This window comes from Panthera onca, chromosome A2 (genome assembly GCF_046562875.1).
Source record: "Panthera onca isolate mPanOnc1 chromosome A2, mPanOnc1 haplotype 2, whole genome shotgun sequence".
NCBI lineage: Eukaryota > Metazoa > Chordata > Mammalia > Carnivora > Felidae > Panthera > Panthera onca.
In genome coordinates this window covers 108,204,276-108,230,726 of record NC_138340.1, presented here as the reverse complement: position 1 = coordinate 108,230,726, position 26,451 = coordinate 108,204,276, and the positions used below count along the sequence as shown (strand labels likewise).

The following is a 26,451-nucleotide window of genomic DNA, read 5'->3' as shown; positions in this document are numbered from 1 at the left end:
AAAAACACAACTTCAACTTATTTTAGAAATCACTCATGGTTGTTAGGATCAGTTTGAGATCTTATGCTTCATGGATTTACTTGCAAAATACTGAATGTTTATTTCATGGAATAGTTTGAAGAATTAGGTAATTTTTTGAAAGCATGGATATAAGAAGACCAAGGTAGTGGGTCAAATCAACATGTGGTTACTTGGTTTCACTGGATTTGGTGGCTTTGACACTATTTGTAACCTAAAGCAGTCAAATGAGTAACTTATTTATCCCAATCAGAATCCAATTCCATCTATAAAAAAAGAAAAACTCACATTCTATTCCTGCTTGATATTGTGAATGTAGCCACATTGTTTTTCATGAAAAGCAATACTATAACTCGCTCATATTGATGGGAACATTGGAAACTCTAAATGACTTTGCCATGATCATATAGCTTTTGAATGTCTTGCTTCCACAATATCATGTGTTCCCCCACTAAGGAGCTCACTGTTTCTTTAACACCTGTTTTATGTCATTTTATATAAATTCCTTTCATTTTACTTACATTGCGAAGGGTTCCCTCCTATTGCTCCACTCTCCAGGGGTGGAGGTATAGCTGGAACATGTTATACTGTGGAAATTACTTCTAGAAAAGCACACTGACAATTGTTATTATTAACACAATTGATCACTAAGTTCTTATGTCTCAAAAGAGAGGGTAAAGACATTACTAACCAGACCCAGATTCTACTAGGCTATCATAAGGGTGATATTTTGGTGAAAATTTTAATGATAGCAGAAATTTTGAAACTCTTTCAGCATTGGTTAGGTAAACAGCATTAGAACCTGTCAGCTAATTGATCCATTTATCTTCCTTAGTCCCACCATTTGGTGCCTCAGCCTCCAACCACTAAGTTTTGAGCATTGTGGGAAAGGTTTCATTGGCATCACTTATTGCCGTTAAAGCACTTCCCTTCTGAATGTTGGCTGCCAAAGTATGTGGTATCCTGTGGAGCAAGAGGATGAGGACATAGATTGCAGTGAGGCTGAACAGTTTGCACTTCCTAGCAGTGACACCAGACATCAATCTTTCCTAAAGACAGCCGAGAACACATGAATATAAGAACTCTTTAAAAAGAACAAGTGAGGCATTATCCAACCAAAAAAAAAAAAAAATGCCACCAAAGCATTTTCTTAGTAAGTTTCTCAAGGACGAAAATGTATTAAAATTACTTAAATTGTCATGTTGATTGTTTCAAGAAACAAATAAAAATCTATCTCTATAAGGTAGATATTTATGAGGCTGGAATTACTGATGCTATAGTGTTTGAGAATCATTTAATTGCATCTCAGAGTATGTGCTGTATGTTTTACATGTGCACATCAGCTGGCCTTGCAAAAGAATACTAATTTGGTCACAACTAATCTGTTTCACATGGTCTACAGCATCAAACGTGACATCATTATAAGAAATCACGTTATGCGACTCTGCAATGCTAGCAGAATGTGGTGGGTTTTTTTGTTGTTGTTTTGTTTTGTTTGTTTTTGGTCATTTGACAAGATTTTAGACATATTGACCACAAGAAAAAGAAAATTATTAGGAGAGATGTGTTAAAATCATTGTTTTGACCTACACTAATTTGTTGTGTTATCTACTAATAAATGTGTGGTTGTTCAAATTCACATTGCACTGCAAAGCTCGGGGATCAAGGCAAGTTATTGTGGACTCCTAAGTGTTAGACTGTACTGAGAAATGGCTAATAGGAGCCTTGGACTTTGATAATATGTTGCTTCATGTCTTTTAAACTTTAACCAGCTTAAGCGATCTTCATTGCATGCGTAGTAACTCTACAAATAATAGTTTCTGATACCAATGACATTATAAAATATTTCTAACAACTTGTTTTTGAAATTATATTTAAGTAGAATGCTACTGCAAGAGGAAAGCATTTTTTTTTTTCAATAAAAAATATGGTTATTTGTATTTGACCATTAGGATTAAGACCGGTTCACAGTACAACCTCAAATATTTGGAACAACAGAAAAGAGTGAGAAAGAGGATGCATGAAAGCCTTATGTATTTTGAAAATTTTTTTGTTTTTGTTTTCTATATGGGAATTTATTATTTTTTTTAATTTTTTTTAACGTTTTATTTATTTTTGAGACAGAGAGAGACAGAGCATGAACGGGGGAGGGGCAGAGAGAGAGGGAGACACAGAATCGGAGGCAGGCTCCAGGCTCTGAGCCATCAACCCAGAGCCCGACGCGGGGCTCAAACTCACGGACCGCGAGATCATGACCTGAGCTGAAGTCGGACGCTTAACCGACTGAGCCACCCAGGCACCCCTCTATATGGGAATCTAAAAATGATCAGGGAGTTTTGTGTAGATATATTAGTTATTTGTCTTTGTTTTTATTGTTTGAGATTCTTAAAAGAAAATATGACAAAGTGATATGTCATGTTCGTATTCTCCCAACCTCAAAAGTGTATCAAAAATATATATCTCCAGGTAAAGATTAATTGTGTGATGAGGTAGGTTTAATTAAGAGCAAGTGGGATAGCTCTAGTAGGGACATTCTGCAAATGGTTACGAAAACTAAACACAGCACTCCAGGATAGGCTCCAAGTTTGATATTCTAACTTCAGGACCAGAGGGGCTGCAATAGGTCATATGATAATATTTAATATATTTTGAAGAATTAGAGGAGAATGTTCTTCAGTATGAAAGCTATCTTATTACTCTAGAATTTGACTATGTCAAGTACAGTTTTTGAGTTTTTTCATGCCCTCTTCCCTATAATTTTTCTAAAACGTCAAATCTTTGAAGAAAGAATATCTTAAATTCTATTATTTGACTTCACAAATAATCATGTTCCTCTATGTTACTTTTGTCATTCAACATTTTTCTTCATATTTTCTCATTTTTTTAATGTTCCCATTACTAATAAAACCAACTCTTGGGCCTGTTTGCTGCAGTGTATTAGAAGAAAATATCACAAGCTTCAGTGAGGTCATTTTTAAAAATTTACTTTTATAGGGGTGGATGGGTGGCTCAGTTTGTTAAGTGTCTGACTTTGGCTCAGGTCATGATCTCAGGGTTTGAGTTCGAGCCCCACATCGGCCTCTGTGCTGACAGCTCAGAGCCTGGAGCCTGCTTTGGATTCTGTGTCTCCCTCTCTCTCTGCCTCTCCTCCACTTGTGCCCTCTCTCTCTCTCTCAAAAATAAATAAAATGTACAAAAAATTATTTTACAGAAATACTGGTTTTTGTCCTGATTATATGCTAAGCCCTGCGTAACTATCTAAAGAGAGGTCAGAGGATACAAAAAAGCACTGAGGTTGCTTCTGTTTTGAGGTCTTCCCAGTCTATTCTCTCCCTTGCCTGGGGACTGAGAAGACATGATGCGATTTAGAAGGAAAGGACAACAGAAGACAGAAAGCAAGACAATTAAATAGATTCAAGGCATAATATGTATGGAATTTCCCCTAAGGAATTCAGACCTAGAAGTCAACAGACACCTATAGACTGAAGTATTTGGGAACCATCATTTTTTGGATAAGGATTTATTGAAGTCATTGCAGGTCATGGCACACCATGAAAAACAAGAAGCAAGGAGCAAAGAAAAATAAATTAGTCCCTTTAAACAGGTGAGAAAAGGGGAAGAGGTTAGGAAAATGCACCTGGCCTGAAAAATGAGGAGAACTGGGAGCAAGGGAAAGGGAAAGCCAGAGGGAGAGGTTTTCAAGATAGATTCAGTAGACAAATGTTTTAGAAAGTTCAAATAGAATGACACCTAAAAGAAGTCTTTAGCTTTGACAATAAAGAGGCCAGTAATGATTTTGGAGAGAATTAAGTGCCATTAAGAATGAGCTTAAGAATGAATGGGAGTTAAGAAAGTAAATAAATTTCTCTTTTAAGATGTTTAAGGTGAAAAAAAAATTAAAGGAACAGAAGGTCAATGGATCATGTTTTACAAAGTGGAGTGTTTGGTTATGATTGAAATTAAAGAGAAGGAATAGTGTAAAGAGAAATTAAAAAAAAAAACATTGCTTTTACTAATGAGAAAGTTGAACAAATAAAATAGTGTGACATGGTTATTGATTATTCAAATGAGCCAGTTTTTAATAAACACAGGTTTAATCAAGAAAAATATATTGATGTCTACCATGCAAAGACATGATGAGGCACTATAGAAAATACAAAGACAAGTTAATCTCCTTAATTAAGAAGCCTATAAAACAGAGGAAGATGCAAAATAGTAGAGTATTCGTGATGCTAGAGGCCTAGGAATAATAAACATTATATAATAATTGTGACTGGGAGGGTTAGAAAATGACATATGCAGTGATCCTTGAAAGATGAAGAATAGTTTGACGGGTCACACAAAGACAGGGGACCATGAAAGTGCTGAGGGTATTCAATCCAGAGAATAGAGGGTATGCAACAAAGAGAAAGAGGAAGGTGCATAATTTTTTAGTGTAATATTCCTGTATCATAAACTGTTACTCTTTGGATTTTACCTCAATCATTTAAAATATGTTAAAGCCACTCTTAGCTTGTTGGCTGTACAAAGCAGGTTGTGGGCTGGATTTGGTCCATGACTAAATAAATTCTAATGGATTTTTTTTTTTTTTACTTCATACTAAAATGTTGTATCTTCTCTTTTGCTCTTTTCAAATTTTAAAAGCATATAAACATATAATTGGAGAACTCTCATTCTAAAATTCTACAAGATAGAATTAAAAGCTTCCATTTGAATATCATGTTTTAAAAATCTATTAAAATTGTGATTCCAAGAGAGGTTAGAATTGGAAAAGGTCAGTGTTTTATAGTGTTAGATTTCTTGTCAAAGGCAAGAGGGTTATTCTCTCCATCCACAGGTGAGAAGACACTTCAGTAGACTTACTTAGATATATTTTAGATATGTAAAATAGACTCTTTTGCTTATAGACACAAATGTCTCATCATTCTGAAAACTTTCTCCGAAGTAACCCCATTCTTTGTTATATATGCTAAAAATATATTTTAATAAAGCTCTCAGATATCTAAATTGGGTTTCATCAAAATTGAAACTTATGTTCTTAAGACACTTAGAAATGAAAAGTCAAGCCATAGCAGAGGAGAAAGTGTTTGCAAATCACATATCTAAATGTATAATGTATACATTGTATAATGTATACAATATATATTCATTGTATAATGAATATATAAGATTTCTGAAAACTCAATAATAAGACTACAACTCCATTAAAATGGGGGCACAAATTTTGGTTAGATAGTTCAAAGAACATGTATAGATGGCAAATAACCACATGGAGAGATAATCATAGTCATTAGCTATTATGGCAATGGAAAGTAAAACCTCAATGTGATACAATTATACAAGTCTTAGAATGCTATGAAACACAATGGAGTACTACGTGGCAATGAGAAAGAATGAAATATGGCTCTTTGTAGCAACGTGGATGGAACTGGAGAGTGTGATGCTAAATGAAATAAGCCATACAGCGAAAGACAGATACCGTATGTTTTCACTCTTATGTGGATCCTGAGAAACTTAACAGAAACCCATAGGGGAGAGGAAGGAAAAAAAAAAAGAGGTTAGAGTGGGAGAGAGCCAAAGCCTAAGAGACTGTTAAAAACTGAGAACAAACTGAGGGTTGATGGGGGGTGGGAGGCAGGGGAGGGTGGGTGATGGGTATTGAGGAAGGCACCTTTTGGAATGAGCACTGGGTGTTATATGGAAACCAATTTGACAATAAATTTCATATATTGAAAAAAAAAGAAACAAATAAACTAAAAACAAAATTAATAATGCCAAGTGTTGCTAGACATGTAGAGAAAATGTAACTCTCATACACTGCTGGTGGTAGTACAAGAAAATGCACAGCCACTGGAAAATGGTTTGTTTCTTTACAACCTAAATGTAAATATACTATACAGCTCAGTAATCTCACTCCTGAGTATTTGCCCAAGTGAAATGAAACTTAGGTTCTGAGAAAAAAACTATATAAGAATGTTTATAGATGCTTTGTAATTGCCCCAAACTGGAAGCAACTAAAATGTTCTTCAACTACTGAATGAATAAAAACAAAACAAAAATTTTGATTCAGCCATTAAAATGGAATACTACTCAGCAAAAAAAAGGAAAAACAAAGTACAGATAAAATGGAGAAGTCTGTAATGCATTATGCTTAGTAAAAGAAACCAGACTCAAAAGGCTAAATACTATGTAATTTATTTATATGAAATTCTCAAAAAGCAAAACTATAGTAAAGCATTCAAATCAATGGATATGAAAGACTTGGAGAATGAGGCCTAGGGGATTGACCACTATATTATCCACTTGTTTGTAACACATTAGTGGCTTAGCTCACAGTCTCTGTGGGTCTGGAATCTGGGCACAGTTTATTAGTTGAGTGCTTCTGGCTCAAGGTCTTTCACGAGGTTGTAGTTAAGCAGTTAAACTGTCTGCTAGCTGCAATGTTACATGAAGGATCAGCTGGGGGAAGATCTGCTTCCAAATTTACTTACATGGTCGTTGGCAGGATTCAATTCCTTGTGGAGTTTGAGCTGAGGTGCTTAGTTCCTCACTGGTTAGCTTGGGGCCTCTCCTGATTCCCTACCATATGTGCTTTTCAAAAAGGCAGTTCACAACATGGTGACTGACTTTCCTTAGAGAATTTGAGAATATAAGAGCACCCGAGATGTAAGCCTCTGTCTTTTTACAACCTAATATCACAGTTGACATCCCATCACCTTTGCCAAAATTATATTCATTAGAAGGGAATTATTAAATCCAGCCCACATTCAACGGGAGGGATTATACAAGGGATGAACATCCACAAGGGCAAGGATCACTGGGGGCTCTCTGAGAGGCTACCTCCCATAGACAGCCTTCTAGATCCCAGTGATTCATTTTTTTCCTGAATTCAAAACACCCTCACCTTCCCCAAGGTCCCAAGAGTTTCATCCCATTACGTTATCAGTTCACAGTTCGGAATATCATCATCTGATCAGGGAGCCATGTTCAAGTTTACTTGCCACAAGCACAAAGTGCAATGAGGAATTTTTTGGGCTGCTCAAAACTGTCCTGTATCTTGATTGCGATTACACAGCTGTATTTGCTTGGTAAAAACTCATATTACCGAGTACTAAAGGGATGGATTTCACCATATGTAAGCTATACTTCAATTAAAAAAAATGTTAACAAACTCAAGAATATAACATACACATAAACACACATATTGCATTAGATTTTGGCCAAATCAAATGATTGGTCAATGTATTAATAAAATATATTTATACAAGTCTATATTTTAATACTGGAAAGTAACATAATGTTTCTAGCTATATTATTGAAAAGCCATAACAACATCCTGTATGCTTGTATAATCAGTAATTCGCTAATAGGAAAAGAAAGTTGTTATGGACTATAACTTATAATTACGTTAGTTCATTGATAGAAAGAAGTTTATTCTTAAAATATCATCTTTCCTCTTTAATATTTGTTTTTATTCCTTAGAACAGATAATTCATCAATTCACATATTAGTGAAAATGAACATATTTGAAAGTGTACTATTAATCTGTTATTTTGCTTATAAAAGAACTACTGAAATAATTTTCTATAAAACGCATTTTTATAACCACTTTCTAAATGATTTACTTCAAGTAAGGTGCATATAAACTGTGGGAAAAAATCTTATATTTTTTTCTTGTTTTTCCTAGTTCTGAAAAGTGACAGAGGTAAGGCAGTAGGATCCAGTTACTGTACCCTGTTTATACAGCTGTACTTCATTGAACGAAGTCTTGTGTTACACACAGTTTGTGATAGGAAGTAAATGCTTTTAAAACAACCAAAGAGATAGGTCTTTAACCTCCACCTTTGTGGATTCTTTGTTCCACCATTTAGCTTCTGTGGAAGTTATAGGAAATAGTTTAAATATATCCTATTACTCTCTAATTGGGCCTCATCTGATTAGCTCATCCCCTTCTGAATTCATAACATGCATGCATTATGATGAGTTTTAAAGTAAATCCCAACAAGTCCAACAAAATGGACAATGATTTTTTTGTAACAAAGCTTTTAAGTAATAGGTTCCAAAATGTTTAATAATGGTTATGTTCTAAAGAGAAAATGGTGTTTGGATTATTTTAGAGCCTAACTCTACAAGGAGTTTTAAAAGGCTTAGTAGATTCATCAAGTTTATTACCTCTCGATAATATTTCACACAACATTTGAAGATATCAAGTGCCACAGGATTCTTTGTAAATCTCTTATTTGAAGTGTATAACTAGTCAATAAGCAAGAGATTAAGATTCTAGGTTATTTCAAGGATTATGCTTGGGAAGTTTTCATTATGATGAAATAGTTTTCATTTGCATAAGAGCAATTTCCTTAATTGGTTGGATAGACATACAAGGTAATTACTAGGAATGATTAAAATGTCAACCAATCAGGGGTGCCTGGGTGGCTCAGTCACTTAAGCATCAGGGTCTTGACTTAGGCTCAGGTCAAAATTTTAGGATTCATGGATTTGAGGCCTGCATTGGGCTCTGCACTAACATCACGGAGTTTGTTTGGGATTCTCTCTCTCTCTCTCTCTCCCTCTGCCCCCACTCATGTGCTCTGTTGCTCTCTCTCAAAATAAATAAATACACTTAAAAAATGTCAACCAATCAGGACCTAAGTTACACATAAACTTACGGTTTATGAAAATACTTGCCCCCCCTGGAAGTATATAACTTTAATAGTAATGACTTCTGATGGAGAATTGTATTCATAATTCTGTTCATAATCTTTCCATTTTCAGAGAGTTAAGTCCTTCTTAAATCTGAGCTGTCATTTATTTACCAAAAATTCTTTTGCAATTTTGTTTGGTAACTCTATATAGATTGTCCAGAGATTTTTCATTTCCTAAATGAGTAGCAGAGAAGTCCACCCAGATTGGTGAGGGAGGGATATATATATTATATATATAAAATCTTCTAACAAATTATTCCGCCACATGCAAGGTATTTTAACTTCTAGTATAGGGCTACTGTAAACATCCATACCCAATATTTCCATTCTTAGTCTGTTTGGTCCCCATGTGTGCAAGACTAAAGGATTTAATTTCTAATATATACTGGCATGGATACAGTGATCATATCACATGGTTAATTTTGTCTCCTATACCTCCTATCTCCTATATTTGTAGCAAAGAACTTAATTATAGTTAGTTTAGCTAAGAACATACTTTCTTTTAACTGAATAGACTATAATGTGGTATCTGTAATTTTGATAGGAAATAAAAAATATGCACAGAGTGAAAAATGTGGGATTGTTCTATTCTGTCTACTAAGGAGGTCACTAGAGTGACATATTGTTGTAGAAAAAAAACAAGGAACTATCCGTTTGGGATGTAAATGAATTGCAAGGCTGTATGTGAACAGTCTGCATAATACTTGATGAAAATATACAACTTACATTTAATTTTTTATTATAAGGATGAAACAGCAATTATGTGTGGAAATTTTAAAAATGATAGTGTAAGATACTGGATATTTGTAAGGTATTGGAAAAGATATATGTTAACTAATATATTTCTATAAATAAAAATGAATTGTTAGATCTTAGGACAAAATATTACTCTGCTCTGCCTTTTATTCCAATAGACAGATTTTGAGACATTTAAAAAGCCATCAGGAAGAAATTTTATTTACTATTTAATTCCAAAATTTATACCAGTTTCTCCCATTACATTATTCTTCTTTAATTATAAGTATATTATCACATACTGAAAAATCATCACTATCCATTGACTGCATTGTTACAACACTGACGGTCAGCTTTTATGATTTGTCATATTATAATAATACATTAGCAAGTATAAATTTTGGAAGTCATTTCAGCTTGCTGGAGGCATTTCATTATTTCACATACACTATCCATACTTATTGGCTATGTTTCAGTTTTCTTATTTGTTTGTAATTTGTACCCTCACTGTTTCCAAGAGTCATTTGAAGCAGCTTATTTTAATTATAATTATATTGGCTAGGTTTTTCAGAGATGTTCCAGGTTTTTCTTCCTCACTTAACAAGAGCAGCATACATAACTGAAAATGTAAGTTGCTTTGTTCTTATTCTCATGGCTCATTTCAAATTATGTGTTTTGCAGAGGTTAATATTATGTGGGCTGGACACCAAACCCACCACAGTTCTGAAGACTACAACTTATCCACAGCACTGAGGCAATCTGTTTTCCAAATATATACTTCCTGGGTAAGTTGTATAAAATTGAATACATATAATAATATAATACATTTTTAATTTTTTAATTAAAAAAAAATTTTTAGTGTTTATTTTTGAGACAGAGCGAGAGACAGAGTGCAAGTGTGGGAGGGGCAAACGGAGAGAGACAGACACAGAATCTTATGCAGGCTCCAGGCTATGAGCTGTCAGCACAAAGCCTGACATGGGGCTCGAACTCATGAACCATGAGATCATGACCTGAGCTGAAGTCAGATGCTCAACCGACTGAGCCACTCAGCCACCCCATAATACATTTTTTAAAGTCTCAATTGTTTCCATTTCTTCCAAGTAATCTAAAATAAAGTGTTTTATTAATGCTTTTGTCTCCTTTCATAAGGCAAGATACATAGGAAGCAAGTGGTATTTTGCAATGGTAGTCTTTTATTTGATAAAACAAAACAAAGCAAAACAATAACAACAACAACAAAAACACAATTTCACCTTGAGGTATACAGCAAGGTGGGAGATTAGCTGTCTACTTTTTTTATTTACTATAACTAATGACAGTGATGTATAGGCAATGTATCTTAATTCATATATATGCAAAGATTTCACGAGAAACTTTTTTTAAGTTTATTTATTTAGTTTGAGAGAGAGAGAGTGAAAGTGAGCAGGAGAGGGGCAGAGAGAGAGGAAAAGAGAGAATCCCAATCAGGCTTCACACTGTCAGCATGGAGCCTGACCCAGGGCTCAATCCCATGAACCATGAATCATGATCTGAGCTGAAATCAAGAGTCAGCTGCCTAACTAACTGAGCCACTGAGGCACCCCAAGATTTCATTAGAAACTTTTAAAAGCAGTTTTAAAAAATTCAGTTCCCATTTCTCCATGCCCAAGTGAAATCTATGTAAATTCTTTGTTTTTTGTATACATATTAGAGCAGTTAATATGATGCTCAATAAAAATTTTGGCTCTAAAATATTTTTACACAAGGAAATGAGCAGACTAATGAAAACCAGAAATAGCCTCTATTTTGAAGTTTCTTCTGATTCCCTGGCATACTTGACCCACTTGGTAATAGCCCTCATCTGTGATTGTCACTCTTTATGTCTCCATAGCTATCGAAATGACTGCTGCTAAGAGGCATACTGACATAAAAAAAAGGTCAGAGTTAGCAACACACCTGTCTGGCTCAGTCGGTAGAGCGTCTGACTTTTGATTTCAAGGTCTTGAGTTCGAGCACTCATTGGGTATAGATACTACTTTAAAAAAAGGAGAGTAGGGGCGCCTGGGTGGCGCAGTCGGTTAAGCGTCCGACTTCAGCCAGGTCACGATCTCGCGGTCCGTGAGTTCGAGCCCCGCGTCAGGCTCTGGGCTGATGGCTCGGAGCCTGGAGCCTGTTTCCGATTCTGTGTCTCCCTCTCTCTCTGCCCCTCCCCAGTTCATGCTCTGTCTCTCTCTGTCCCAAAAATAAATAAAAAAAAAAAAAAAAAAAAAAAAAAAGGAGAGGAGCGCCTGGGTGGCCCAGTCCATTAAGTGTCGGACTTCAGCTCAGGTCATGATCTCAGGGTTCGTGGGTTGGAGCCCCACATCGGGCTCTGTGCTGACAGCTAGTAACCTAGAGCCTGGTTCAGATTCTGTGCCTCCCTCTCCTTGCTCCTTGCCCGCTCACATTCTGACACCGTCTCTCTCAAAAATAAATAAACATTAAAAAATTTTTAAAAAAGGAGAAAGTGTTATCACTCTGTAAGTGCATTCATCAATAAGCTATTTATTAACTATAACTTATAATGTTACAGCACTTGTATGGTTCTTTATAGTTTGCAAGGCACTTTTACATACCATTTATTGAATACTTTCTGTGTTCCAGACAAACTTCTAAGATTTCTTTATGCATTAACTTTTTGATCTTCATGGCAACTTTATGAGACAGGTACTAATATAATGCTCATTTTAAAATGACACTGAGTCCATAGTTCAGTTATAAAACTAGTAAAAGGGAGTGTTGAATTTGAACTCATTCAACTGAGTTCAGTTCAACTGGATGCAGGGTCCCTGATCTTATCCTCCACACCAAATACTCTTTTATTTGCCTCTATATTATTTTTCATTTATATTACTATGCTAGATCAAGTGTTACTATTATCAGGGAACCAAAGATCAGTGAAGTTAATTACACAGCTAGTACGTGACAAAGTCCCATATTTGAAACCAGATGCTTCATAAAAATATATATACTGGCCTATGTTTTAATCCAAACAGCAGCATAGGCAAAACAAATCTATAAGTCACTGATGGTACAAATACATTTGCTGAAAGAGATATTAAAAGAAATCCAGGTCCCACCCCCTACATCACATATCTGTGTTACTGTGTGTATTAATTTCCTAGGGCTGTCATGATACAGTCTCACAAGCTTAGTAGCTTCGAACATCAGAAACCTGTTGTGTCATAGTTTTAGAAGCCAGAAGTCTGAAATCAAGGTGTTGGCAGGGCCATGGTCCCTTCCCTGAAGACTCTAAGGAAGGATATGTTCTACTACTGTCTCTGAATTTTTTAGGATCTGATAGTTCCTTGACATTTGGGAGCATAAGGCTAGTCTTCATATGGGGGTCTCCCTGTCTATATCGAGATTTCTCCTTTTCTTTTTATATAAGGACACGTCATATTGGATTAAGCCCCACCTACTCCATTATGAGCACATCTTAACTAATTATATCTGTAAGGGCTGTATTTACAAATAAGATCACATTCTAAAGTAGGGGATAGGATTTCAACCCATGAATTTTGTGGGGGACACAATTCAATATATAACATGCTTTAACCAACATAGGTGGAAAAGAAAGAGCATATATCTTTTTCCATATCCTTACAGTTTGTGCTGAAACTCTGAATGATTCATTGTGAAAGAAATTATGACCTATGTCACAGTTGGATAGCTCAAGACTGGTCTAGGGCTCCAGTGAATAAAAGGAACAGGCCTCTGATGGAGGCGAGGGATACTGACTATCCTCCCTTCTTAAGAAATAGCTTCATAATGCAAACGTTTATTATCCTGTACATAGGCTAAACATAGCCTATACATAAACATATTGGCCTATACATAGGCTAAACATGTCCCTGATTAAAACAATGATCTCAAAAATCTTTATTCTCTCTTGAGTTATGTATTTCCCTTTGCATAAAGATAAGTCAAGCCTCCAGTGTTTACATTTGGGGGGATAAAGCCTCCAAGAAAAGATGTAGCTGTATTTGAAGTTGGTCCAGGAAATTAATGCAGTGTGTAAATTGATTATCTGAGGAATTATCAAAGGAGAGTTTTTATCAGAGCACCATAGATTTCAGAACTAGAGGAGATCTGGGAGACAATATATTTAAATCATCTATTTTAAAAGCTACAAAATGAATCTCAGAGGAGCCCACTACCTCATACAGTATTGAACATTGCTGGTTGGAATCTGAATCCGACATTTGGCTCCAAGTTTATGGTAATCTTTACCCTAGTTTCATTTGCGACATTCCCCTTATTAAGTCAATGCATTCAAAGCTACAGATTAGTGAAAGCCTAAGTAAAATACAGGTTCACACCTATTTATTGCCAGTATAAATCCCTTTTACAACCTCATATCATCTTGCCAAGGACACAAAATATGCTGAGGGGGGAAATGAGCATTGGGAATGCATCAGAAGCTGCTAACTTGGGGGAGGGGAGCAAGCTGGAAGATTTGCCACGTGGGAAATGAAAGGCAGAGATTGTGAATCAGATTGGAGTTTTGTCTAGCGTTTGTAGGTCTGTTAGAAGATAGCATAGATGATTTAAGGGTCTGTGATGGTCAACGATGTGTAGGAGGTCTTTCTAGACATTAAAATCAAAGAATACCACTAGTTGGGTTTTTTTTTTTTTTTCATTTTCTTTGAGTCTTGTAACATTCTTCTCATTAGTGCTGTTGCATACAGCAGGTAACTTGGTAGTTACTAAGGTAACAACATATTTTAGAACAAGTAATAAATGTCTTTGAAGAGAAAATTAATTTGTGAAACGTAAAGCATAGTTATTCTTAGAGTGCTTTTCGTTTACATTACTACAAAAGTTAGGGTGGCACTCCTGTCATTTAAAATAGTTAAAGATGAGAATTCAACTTTCAAGAATTTCTAGCTGTACTTTTTGCACTTTTTTAAAAGCCATTTTTAACCTCAGATTTACCATTGCTCATCCAAAAAGAACTGCAATGGATAGAGACCATTTTAAGGGAACCTTATTTACTACACACCGAAATACGTGATTTTGCCTGCTACTTCCATCTCTTACTACGTATCCGAATTGATACAATGGCTTAAACATGATAGTCTCTTCAAATAATAAAATGTGTCTAGATCCATGGATATTATTTTACATACAACAGTGTCAAGAAAAGCACTTCATTTTCTTCCATCTTTATTTGGATAAAATACCTGAATGCTACAGTTTATATTCAAAACATAGCTAGAAAAGTGCTAGAAAAATTAAATGGGTTATGCCAAAGGGTTATAGGAACCAACTTGAAGGAACACCTCATGGCCAAAATCTGGAACAACTTGAACAGTAAAATACATAATGGAGTATAGAGTTAGAATCCAAAGTATAAAATAAATATCTTTGAAATCAGCTCATACTGATATAGATAAATGATGGAATAACTAGATAAATGGGAACAAATATATGGGAGACACATTCCTTTAAAGAATTCCAAAAGAATCACAGATGATATACATAGATATATCTACCCCCCCAACCCCTGCCTCTAGGAAATGGTGCTTAATGTCTCCCTTACCCAGACCTTTTGAGTTCAGACTGTACTGAGGACTTCGTGTACGATGAATAGAGAATTAATAATGGACAACTGGGATGTAATGGGACAGATGGTAGTTACACTTGTGATGAGCATAACATAATGTATAAACTTGTTGAATGACTCAGTTGTATACTTGAAACTAAGGTGACATTGTGTGTCAGGTATATTCAAACAAACAACAAACAAACAAAAAGTAAAAACACCAAAACAAAAACAAAAAATAAAAGAGAGAGAGAGAAAGAGACAAAGGGTGAAGTACGGGTGGGAGGTAACTTTAAAATGGAGACACCTGGCAAACAAAATCTCAGATAAAGTTAATTTTGTTGGTGATATCTTGTTGATAGCATGTACCCTTTGATAAGATGTGATAACAATGGCCTATTGAATGGCCCTTCATCCCTTTGGTGTTTGTCACCAAAACCCATAGCCGAAGAGTAATCATGAGAAAAGACCATTGTTGAACCCACATTGAAGGACATTCTACAACATGCCTAACCAGTACACCTCAAAAGTGTAAAATGAGACACTGGGGACATTTGAGAAACTGTCACAGGTCAGAAGAGAATATAAGATATTAATACTTTGTAATATTGCCTCCTGGACAAGATATTAAGTCAGAAAAAAAAAAAGTAGAAAAAACCTAGTAAAATCTAAGCAAGATGTACAGTTTAGTGGAATTTAATTAATATTGTACCAATTTGTTTCTTAGTTGTGGCCACGCAGCTCAGTAATGTGTTAATGAGGGAGGCTTGGTGGAGAGTATGTAACAACTCTCTGTGCTATTTTTGCAACTCTTGTACAATATAAAACTATTGGGGCGCCTGGGTGGCTAAGTCGGTTAAGCGTCTGACTTCAGCTCAGGTTACGATCTCGCAGTCCGCGAGTTCGAGCCCCGCGTCGGGCTTTGGGCTGATAGCTCAGAGCCTGGAGCTTGCTTCCGATTCTGTGTCTCCCTCTCTCTCTGCCCCTCCCCTGTTCATGCTGTGTCTCTCTCTGTCTCAAAAATAAATAAACGTTAAAAATTAAAAAAAAAAAGATAAAACTATTATGGAATAGTTTATTAAAAATATAATTATATGTATGTACCTATGTTCTCATAGAGCCACTGTGGATCATATAACAACTCTTAAAAACCAAAAACCAACCAACCAAACAAAACCCCCTAGAACTAGCAGCAATAGCCATTGATTCCTGGACCCCTAGAGCATCATAAAGAGCAATGATTCAGCCAATACTATCTTAAATTGGTTCTAAGGTAATTCTTTATTTTTTAATTCTTAATCCCTCAACACATCACCCATTCTTAGCTTTCCAGAATGCCAGCTCTGAACAAGCTAAATTGCTCTCTAGGTTTGAGAAAGGAATTTCACAGACTCCTACCACATGCAGATGGAGTCAAAACCTGGTCCCACTTCTGTCTCCAATCTCATCTTCCACAATCGCTTATTGTCACCTCATCTTCAATGAACAATTAATTTTCAGTTCTCTAAATATACCATGTCGTAGTGTCTTGATATGTCATTGCACATGCAGTTATGTCTCTCGGGAAAATTTTTGCCCCTTTACCCCTGATTCCTTCATCCTTCGGGACTCAGTTCACTCCTTTCTTAGATCCTTTCTAACTTTGCCTAGGTTGCTGTTTTTTTGTTTTGTTTTGTCCATAAAACCCTTGCATATCTCTATTATAACACTTATTATTTGCATTACTGCCTTTCATGCCAGTCTGTAAACTTTAAAAGGTTTTTTTTACTGCTATATACCTACTATCTCTAAAGTGCCTGTTGCAGTCAGTGCATAATAAATGTATACTATGTGAATGAACAAAATTAAAAAAAAAGTTTTATGGATGTCAAAATACATGTGTCAGAGGAACTATTTTGCTACATTAACTAGAGTAAGTCAAATGAGTGAAATAATTTAAGTATTTAAAAGATCACCAAAAATTATAGATAGGGAGATTAACTTACTTACTTTTTTGAATAAAATATATTTTGACATATTTGTTTCATATATGAAGCTAGAGCATGGGAAAGGCTAACATCTGCGTTTAATGAGTTTAATATTTCTCTTAAAAGCATAGTCAATAAAGGATAAATGCATGTAGTTTAAATGACTAGGTTGAGTAATTTATTTTTAACTCTGTAGTATCTCTCAATCATTTAAATTGTTTTAATTTTTAGGTTAGTGTTATAATCAATATAATAAGAATTTATAAAATATAGCTTATTAGAAATCTAAAAAGAGGTAAATTTTATCCACCATCAGAGGAAATAAATATAGTTATAATATCCATTTATGAAAACTTTTCTTCCACAAGTTAGGGAATCTGTAAATATATGGTGATATTATTTTTGAGCACAATAATTTAAAAATACATATTGTTTACATCTAAGAAACACTAGGGGACAATTTACCAGAAATAAGGAATTCTGAGTCCCAGTCTTAGCTCAGTTATTAACTAGCTTTGCCACTCTGAACCAACTGATTAATGTTTGCATTTCAGTGATCTTGTACATGAAGTAGGGTAATTAAGCGGTGCCTGGGTGGCTCAGTGGTTGAGCTTCCAACTTCAACTCAGGTCATGATCTCACAGTTCGTGAGTTTGAGCCCCACAGTGGGTTCATTGCTGACAGCTTAGAGCCTGGAGACTGCTTCAGATTCTGTGTCTGTTTCTCTCTCTGCCCCTCCCCACCCTCATACTCTCTCTCTCTCTCTCTCTCAAAAATAAATAAACACTAAAAAATATTTAGACATGGGGTAATTAATATTTGCTCTGCTTCCTATATTGTTATTTTGAAGATTACCTTAAATGATGAGTGTGGAAATTCTCTGAACTATAGCAGTATGATTCACATATATAATATTGTTTTTATATTACATATAAGACTACAGAGGAACTGTTAGTGAAATCTCAAATCTTTTATTACATCGTACTTTCTGCCAAACTTCATAAACAAAGGCTATTTTTCAATATGTGAGAGCTGGAATTATATAAAGACAAATGTGAAGAAATAAAGACACAAGAAACTAACAACTTTGATGTAATGCAGTCAAATACACAGGGGATAAAATTCTCATAACTCATATGTCACAGATGGAAAGCATACCTTGAACCCCCCATGCAGTAAAGAAACAAAACATGTCTCAGGACTTTGCCTCAGAACTCCAAGACATTTCTGCCCACACTCAACCACCATTCAAAGACAGCATATAAGACAAAGTTCATGTCCACATATTCAATAAATTAAGCCCTTTGCTCTCTGTGTCTTGACCAGTTTCAGAGTCTTGATTCTAGCATGCATCAGGAAAAGGGAATTATTCTGTAGTTTACCAAAGTCATTTTAAAATTTGGTAAAGATAAAATTATTATCTGATACTTGACGTTTCATTTTACATAAATTTGATAGTCATTTTAGGGTTTAGCATGGATAAGTAAGAAGACTCATAGTGGAAAGCTCTACAAAAGGCAGCATTATCTCATTGTTACTTTAAAAAAAATATAAAATTGGCCAAACTATTCAACTTCCTCTACATGGTTCTTATTTTGAGATGTGCATCCACTCTTTTTTTGTTTCTTTTGTTTTGTTTTTCTTTTCCATATACACTCTTGATTGGCAGAGCTGGTCATGGTGGCAAAGTTTGAGCATATGAAGAGACATAAGTAAGACATGAGCTCTGTCCTTAAGGTGCTTGCTTTCCTTGGTGGGATTTCAGTAAGGCAATAGTCATTATAAATACAAATTGTTAAGGTTTTAAAGAGAAGTGTCTGCTTTAAGAACCATGGTGGGTCAAGGGGAGCATCACTGAAGAAATGCCTGAGCTCAGTCTGGAAGAAGAATAAAATTTTTCCACGAATGAGGTTGTAAATGGAATATAATGTAGAAGGGGCACATCACTGAAAACACAAAATTATGAAAAAAGTATAATAAACCTAGGGAATTGCAAGTAAAATGCATGGTATATGTATTAGTTTCCCAGAGCTGACTTAACAAAGTAGCAAAGACTGGGTGGCTTAGAAATCTATTGGGTCATACTTGTGAAGGCTCGAAACCTGAGGTCAAGGTACTATAGGGTTGATTACTTCTGAAGGCTGTGAGGAAGAATCTGTACCATGCTTGTCTTCTCACTTTAGGGTGGTTTGCTGGTGATTTTTGGTGTTCCTTGGCAGGAAGATGAATCACATTGATCTCTGCCTTCATATTCACCTTGCGTTCTTCCTGTGTGCATGCCTGTCTCTGTGTCCATATTTCCTCCTAAGAAGGAAACCTGCCATAGTAGATTAGAACCCACCCTAGTTACCTCATTTTACCTTGATTACCTCCGTAAAGAAACTATTTCCAAATAAGGTCACATTCTGATATACTGGGGGATAAAGTCTCACATATCTTTTGGGGGAACACGATTCAACCCATAAAGTTTGAGTATGGCTGAAATATAGGATGTATAAGAAGGTGGAATGGGGAAAGGCAAAAGGGGTAAAAGGATAGTGATGGAAACAGAAAGATGGGCCTAGATTATTTAAAATAGGACTTCCTATGTAGAAACACAAGTGCTTATTCCATACATACAATTTAAGTGGATGTGTCTTAGGAAAGAGATCAGTGTTCTCTATCTGCAACCAGAAGATTTGGTTCTATATCATAACTAATCCCAGATTTTGGGAATGTGGGACAAGTGTACTTGATTATTCAATCTTTAGTTCATCAACTATGAAGGAAAATTTTTTCTCTAAAGTAGCATTATAAAAATCAATGACAACTATAGAAGTACAGATACTAATAAAGTTAAACTACTTTATTTTTTTTGTTGTTGTTGTTAATTCATTTTTGAGAGACAGAGACAGAGTGCAAGCAGGGGAGGGCAGAGAGCAGAATCTGAAGCAGGCTCCAGGCTCTGAGCTGTCAGCAGAGCCTGACATGGGGCTCGAACCCACGAACCATGAGATCATTACCTGAGCCGAAGTCAGATGCTCAACTGACTGAGCCACCCAGGCGATCCAAACTACTTTATTAAAATAAGATAGACATGAATCCTGGAGCTCAATTTCTTTTTTTCCATTTCTTTCAAAGTAATTATACACTTAACTTTAACCGTTTGATTTAGCAGCTTACTTGTGGACAGCTCTCCGCTCTTGACCCTTGCTTTTTCTTGCAGTTTTTCATGCCTCACGACTTTATTTCCAACTTCATCCAACCTGAAATGCGTAATTTCTTTGACTCTGGAAAACAGTCTGCCTCCTTCTGTTGCATCTGTCCTGAAATCCCCAAGCTGTGTTTGAATCCGGTTGCCCACGTACTTCATTCCCACACCCAGCTTGCTGAGCTCCTGTGGGCACCCTGTAGCACCAGCTGGCAGCTCGTTGCCCTCCACGTATGGCTTCCAGACAGAGCTGAGCTATCAGTTGAGTGCTGCTCACCAAGCACCAAACATGAGCCTCCTCCTTACCTGGAAGAAGACCTTCCAGAACTCTTCAGTCTCCTCAAGGTCTCTTTTCCACTGATGCCCCTTGGTTTCAGCCAGTGACCATATTTAAAACTTCACAGAGAATGTGAGTTTTTCTGTTTTTCCCTCACTCTACTTTCTTTTAGATATACTTGTTAAGATTTGTGAATTCACAAGTGCACACACTTTCTTGTCTCTAGGTTTATAGAAAATGTTCACCTGTTTTGAACAGGTCTTATTCTCAGATTGGTGACATCGCTCCTGTCTGAGTTCCTGTCCTGGACTTTGTCTGACCAGCTACTTTTGGCATGTGTCCCTCTTCCTCTTAACTGACTCCTTCTGAGTATACCAAAAATATATTCATATCTCTCACACTAAAAAAATAAATAAAATCTTCTCGCTCATCCATGTTCTACTGAAAGAATATCCCCACCTCTCTCCTTCTTTGTTTTCTGAAAAAGAGAAGTAAATAATCCCTACCTCTATTTCATCTACTCCTTTGAATCATTTTTAAACTTATTGAGGTCTGGATTTCAAGCCTACTTCTCCACTGTCCAATCCAGTGTCATTTTTCAATTCAGTTGATATTTGCAGAACATATTTGCTTACTCAGTAGCTTCCTTGGGATATATCTCAAAGACTCCAACACAGCATTCCCTAAGTTGAACTTTATAAACCTCTTTTTCCTCCTGTCTGCTGTCTTGGTGAGCAGTTATCACACACAAGCCACACACAAGCCACAAATCTGGAGGTCTTCTGATACTCCTTTGTCCATCTCATCTATATTTAAATAGTTACCAAAGCCTTAGATTTCTTGTATGCCCTTTAATCCCCATGGCTACTGTTGTGGTTAAATGTGGGTGACTTTCCATTGGGCCAGTGAACTAGATTTCAAAATTATTTTTATATTTCTCACAAGCTTAAAAAAAATGTAACTGCTCTCTCACGATCTAGGATAAGTCTAGTCTCCTTGGAATGGAATTAAAAGCCTCGCCTCCTGGTTTTGACTAACATCTAATTATCATTTGTTTTTACTTTCATTTGGCTGTGATGGTGAGAGAGATTGACCAGAGACTCTCTGAAGAAAGCCATAGATTGTTTCTTCAGAAAATTACATTTGCCCCCATGCACACAAGCTCATGTTTTGTTGTAGTGATATTAAAGGGGTTCACAGACTCCCTTAGATCTGTCAGTGAACCCCATTGTCCAATCCAGTCTCTGGACACACTCTGCAACACTTTCAGCAAGGCAGAGATACTTACAGTTCCCCTTAGTGTCCTACTTCATGGTACCCTTCACACAATCCCAGGCTGCTCTGTTCACGTGATGAGCAGAATAAAACCCACTCATTTTCCATCCAGTAACCAAAGGTCAACTGTAGGACTATCCTCATTCTTTCCACACACACATAAGTATGGATTATTTTTCTCCTTTAAGAACCTGTTGTATATGACTTCCACTAAAATGTAATAAAATAACCCAGGGTAGACAATCAAATTTAAAGCTAACGAGACTTGGAATCAGAGTGACATGGTGAGCGCATGGCAGAAATGGATTTCTTTGGTAAATGGCATAATGTTCCCTGACCCAGGTACTGAGAGTTTAACTTTGAGGAAGGAGAAATTTCTTCTCCTAAATTAGTATCATTTCAGGCTTTACGATGGAACTGACACTTAAGTTGGTTTCAAAAACTACAGAGGATTTGGGAATGTGAAGATGTGAGGTACAGAAGATGAGGGAGGGATTTCAGACCCGGACATTTGCTAGGCTGCTTTCATTTTAGAAATTAGAACGAAATTAACTTTCATGTGGTTCATGAGACTTACTCCCTGTCCTGTATTTTCCTTCCTTCCTTCCTTCCTTCCTTCCTTCCTTCCTTCCTTCCTCTCTCTCTCTTTTCTTTTCTTTTCTTTTCTTTTCTTTTCTTTTCTTTTCTTTCTTTCTCTTTCTTTCTTTCTTTCTTTCTTTCTTTCTTTCTTTCTTTCTTTCTTTCTTTTGGTTGTTAATGTTTGTTTATTTTTGAGAGAGAGAGAGAGAGAGAGTGAGCAGGGGAGGGGCAGAGGAGGGGCAGAATCCAAAACAAGCTTCAGGCTCTGAGCTGTCAGCACAGAGCCTGCCTGAAGTGAGGCTTGAACCCATACACTGTGAGATCATGACCTGAGCCAAAGTCACGCATGCTCAACCAACTTAGCCACCCAGGTGCCCTAATGTATTTATATTTCTTATTAGAAGTTTCCTTTTTTGGAATTCATGCTGAACTCATTTTTCCAGTTTTCTGATAATTATATATACTGATTTGTAAGATTTGAGACCTTGGTTCATCAAATGTGTTTTTAGGAAATCTAATCCTGTGGGAAATTCCTTAAGAAAGCATTCAATGGGGCAACCTGGGTGGCTCAGTCAGTGGTTAAGCGTCCCACTCTTGATTTCAGCTTAGGTCGTGATCTCACATTTCTTGACATGGAGCCTCCATTGTGCTCTGTGCTGACAGTGTGAAGCCTGATTGGGATTCTCTGTCTCTCTCCACCTTTCTCTCCTCTTTCCTCTCTCTCTCTCTCTCCTCTTTCCTCTCTCTCTCTCTCCTCTTTCCTCTCTCTCTCCTCTTTCCTCTCTCTCTCCTTTTTCCTCTCTCTCTCCTCTTTCCTCTCCCTCTCTCTCTCTCTCCTCTCTCTCTCAATAAATAAATAAGAGAAGTATTTAATGAGCTAACACACTTGTGATTCACATTAGCATGGTAAAGGCTCCGAGAAGTCCTGTGGTAAACAAATTTAACTTGTTTAACTCAGCACTTCACAACTTATTTGATCCTAGAATCCCTTTTTCCACAGCAGCTGTTATCTCAAAGGACTATTTATTCACACTGTGGGGAATTATAATGACTCTAAATATTCACCTGGTATGCACTCTCTTTCTGAATAAAACTATTTATTAAACATCCAACCTAAGTTGTTTTACATTTTTGTTCACAACTCCAAGATTCCAAAATAGTCTTTAACCTAAAATACGTAAATCATAGGGGCGCTTGGTTGGCTCAGTCGGTTAAGCATCTGACTTCAGCTCAGGTCATGATCTCGCAGTCTGTGAGTTTGGCACCTGGGGCGGGCGGGCTCTGTGCTGACAGCTGAGTCTGGAGCCTGCTTGGGATTCTGTGTGTCCCTCTCTCTGCCCCTCCCCCACTCACACCTCTATCTCTCTCACTCTCTCTCAAAAGTAAATAAACATTATTTTAAAAAAAAAGAATACTTAAATCATGCATTATATATGTGTTTCAAAAATTTTTTATTAACCTACTGTAAGAGATCTATTTGAATATATTTTTAATAAGTCAAAAAAGACTATCATAAATCTTTTGAAACCAAAAGGATGGCTAAGTTTCAAATGGTTTTCTCCTTCACCATTTGAATGAGAAAATTAAAGTATAAAGAGGTTTAAGAACTATGTGAACATCACGGAGAGATTCTGCAGTAGATCCAAGACTTAAAATGGATGTCTTAAAAAAGAGCCCAATATTCTTTTGTTGCTCACCAATCCAATCCATCTTTAATAATACATTTATAAATAATAAAAATGATCCTGGTTGTGATGACAGTTGAGATTTTTCATGACTTAAGGTTCAAAACAAAACTGGGAATGGTTTTTGTAAATGTCCAGTTTTAAATTCACAATCAAACTAAACACAGTTGAAATGATATTGGCCTAATTGAGAACAAAAGCTTTAACAGAAATAAAATTGTAATAATCAGAAGAAATGTTTTTAAAATAGCTAGTTGTCTGGAAATATTAACTCGAGAAAATCCGGAATGTAAAGTGAAAGTACGATTCTTTTTATTCTTATTTGTTTGTTTAGCATGTCATTTAATTAAATGTTTTTTTTTTTTTACAACATGAAATCACTCTTGGAGATCAAAGTCATTAGCAGAACACAGCAGACTGTGCCTATTAGTTGATTCTAACCAGTTCTGCGGTTTAAGCATAAGTTGTTTTCCTAAGGCAAAGGCATTTCCGTCTGTTAGGAAATAAGGACCTTTAAAATTTATTTCCACTATGGCATCATATCATAGCTTCTTCCTTAGTCACTTAAAAAAATTTAGGACATATCGTGCTCTCAATCAACTACATAAAACCATATTTGAAAGAGAAAACTTCTTATATGAAGTTACCTTTTCAAAATAGAATTTCATTTCATTACTCAGCATGCTGGGCCATAATACAGTTTGGGAGCCATCAATGCATAAAGGCACAGGATACTTTTTTTTTTCCAACTAAAGTGAGTATCTCTGTGTATAAGAAAAACCTCTTTACTCCCAGGAAACACATCCAACCTTTTCAAGATTAAGGAAATAACACACCATGTATGCTATTTTAATTAGTATTAAATACGGACTAAAAGTCTGGTGAACTTAGCTTCTACCTGTCTGTAACTTTATCACCTTGTGGAAAATTAATGTTGCAAAGTCAAATGTGGCAATAAAATATATAGAATAAGGCATATTTGCTAAAGAATAAGATGTATTCATGAAGTTTATACTCATAACATTCAATCATTAGTAAAAGTATATTTCATGTTGAGAAATAAGATGTGCAAATTTTTAAATTTTTAATTTTTCAGATATTCTACTCTCCCTTGGCCCTCTTCATACCGCCTTCAGTATATGCTGTTCATCTTCAATTCAATCTTCTCTACCAATTTTGGATCCACACAGAGGTGACTTTTTTTTCTTTTTTGTTTTTAAAGTTCTATACCTAAATAGTTAGCCTGAAGCAATGTCCTGGAAATCCACTAGCAGCTGATTTATTGTGTAAGAAAAATCTTTGTCTGCCTTCTTTAAGGAGAAACATCTGTTCATTTTTATTCCTTTTATATTGAATATATATTGCAAAGTTTATAAGAAGCAATGAGGCCAGTTGGTCTCAATTAAATAAAACAATTTTTGAACTATTAAGTACCAAAACATTCTAATACTATATTCAATACAGTATCTTCCTGTATTACAGTTTATTAAACATTGTTTACCCAAAGATGTTGAAATTCATTTCAACTTAAATATATAAATTTATATATATATAATTTTTATATATTTATAAATATATGCATATATGTAATTTATCTATTGAATGTAACTGTTATTTAAAATATTTATTTTATAATATGATTTATTATATAATAATAAAAATATTTAACTATTTAAAATATATAATATTGATACATTTTTATTTACATATTTATACTTACACACATACATATCAGTTAGTAGGGGCTCTGAAAAAAGTTTAACTCTTAAAGAAATTATGAAAACTCTTTTGATTGGAAATCCTGCTTTATTTTAGAGTTTAGGATTTATTTAGAGAATGTTTAGTACGTTTAGCTTTTTCTCCCCCCAGAAAAGTAGCATATATAATTTCTTGGATTGTCTGTGGTATCTCAAATTGTCAGATTTGAATTTTTGCAGATAGATCATTAAGCAACTGATTGTTTTATGAGCTATTGTACTCTGCTGGTTGTCAAATACCAGAAATCAGAGACCTAGAAAAATTTTTGCTTATGTACATGAGAACCTTTTCAAGCATTTGGTATTTGTTGGGTGTGTTTTGAAGTTCCATAGGAAACACATTGACAGGTGTTGCAGATGGTTGAACAATACAGCAAATAACAGCTGCATTAGATACCAAAGCTTGATACACAAAGTACATTATTTCATTAATCTGCAGTATTCATGCTACTGATTTACTTGGAGTAAAGAGACTGTTATTATGCCTTTGGACATATGTGACATTATTTGAAGATCTGTGGTGAAATAGCATTGCATTTTATGGCAGTTGACATACATCAAATAGTCAAATACTACAACTGTCTGAAAGAGTTGTTGAGGCCAATTCTGACTGTAGAGGTCAAAGACCAAATTTGTTTAAATCAGTAAAGGAAAGCTTTCTGATGATTTACATGGAGGGGTTAAAGGAGAATTACAT

The 26,451-nt window shown here is 35.6% G+C and overlaps 1 protein-coding gene across 6 annotated transcripts in view; it reads left to right on the top strand.

The window, feature by feature from the left end:
- Positions 1-26,451, top strand: part of AGMO (alkylglycerol monooxygenase) — a 381,935-nt gene that overhangs the window by 164,050 nt on the left and 191,434 nt on the right. For all 6 annotated transcript variants that reach the window (XM_078441735.2, XM_078441721.2, XM_078441711.2 and 3 more), the window contains 2 exons: positions 10,137-10,240; positions 25,094-25,189. In XM_078441735.2, coding sequence (XP_078297861.1) covers positions 10,137-10,240; positions 25,094-25,189 — 200 coding nt within the window. The remainder of the gene's footprint in view (positions 1-10,136; positions 10,241-25,093; positions 25,190-26,451) is intronic.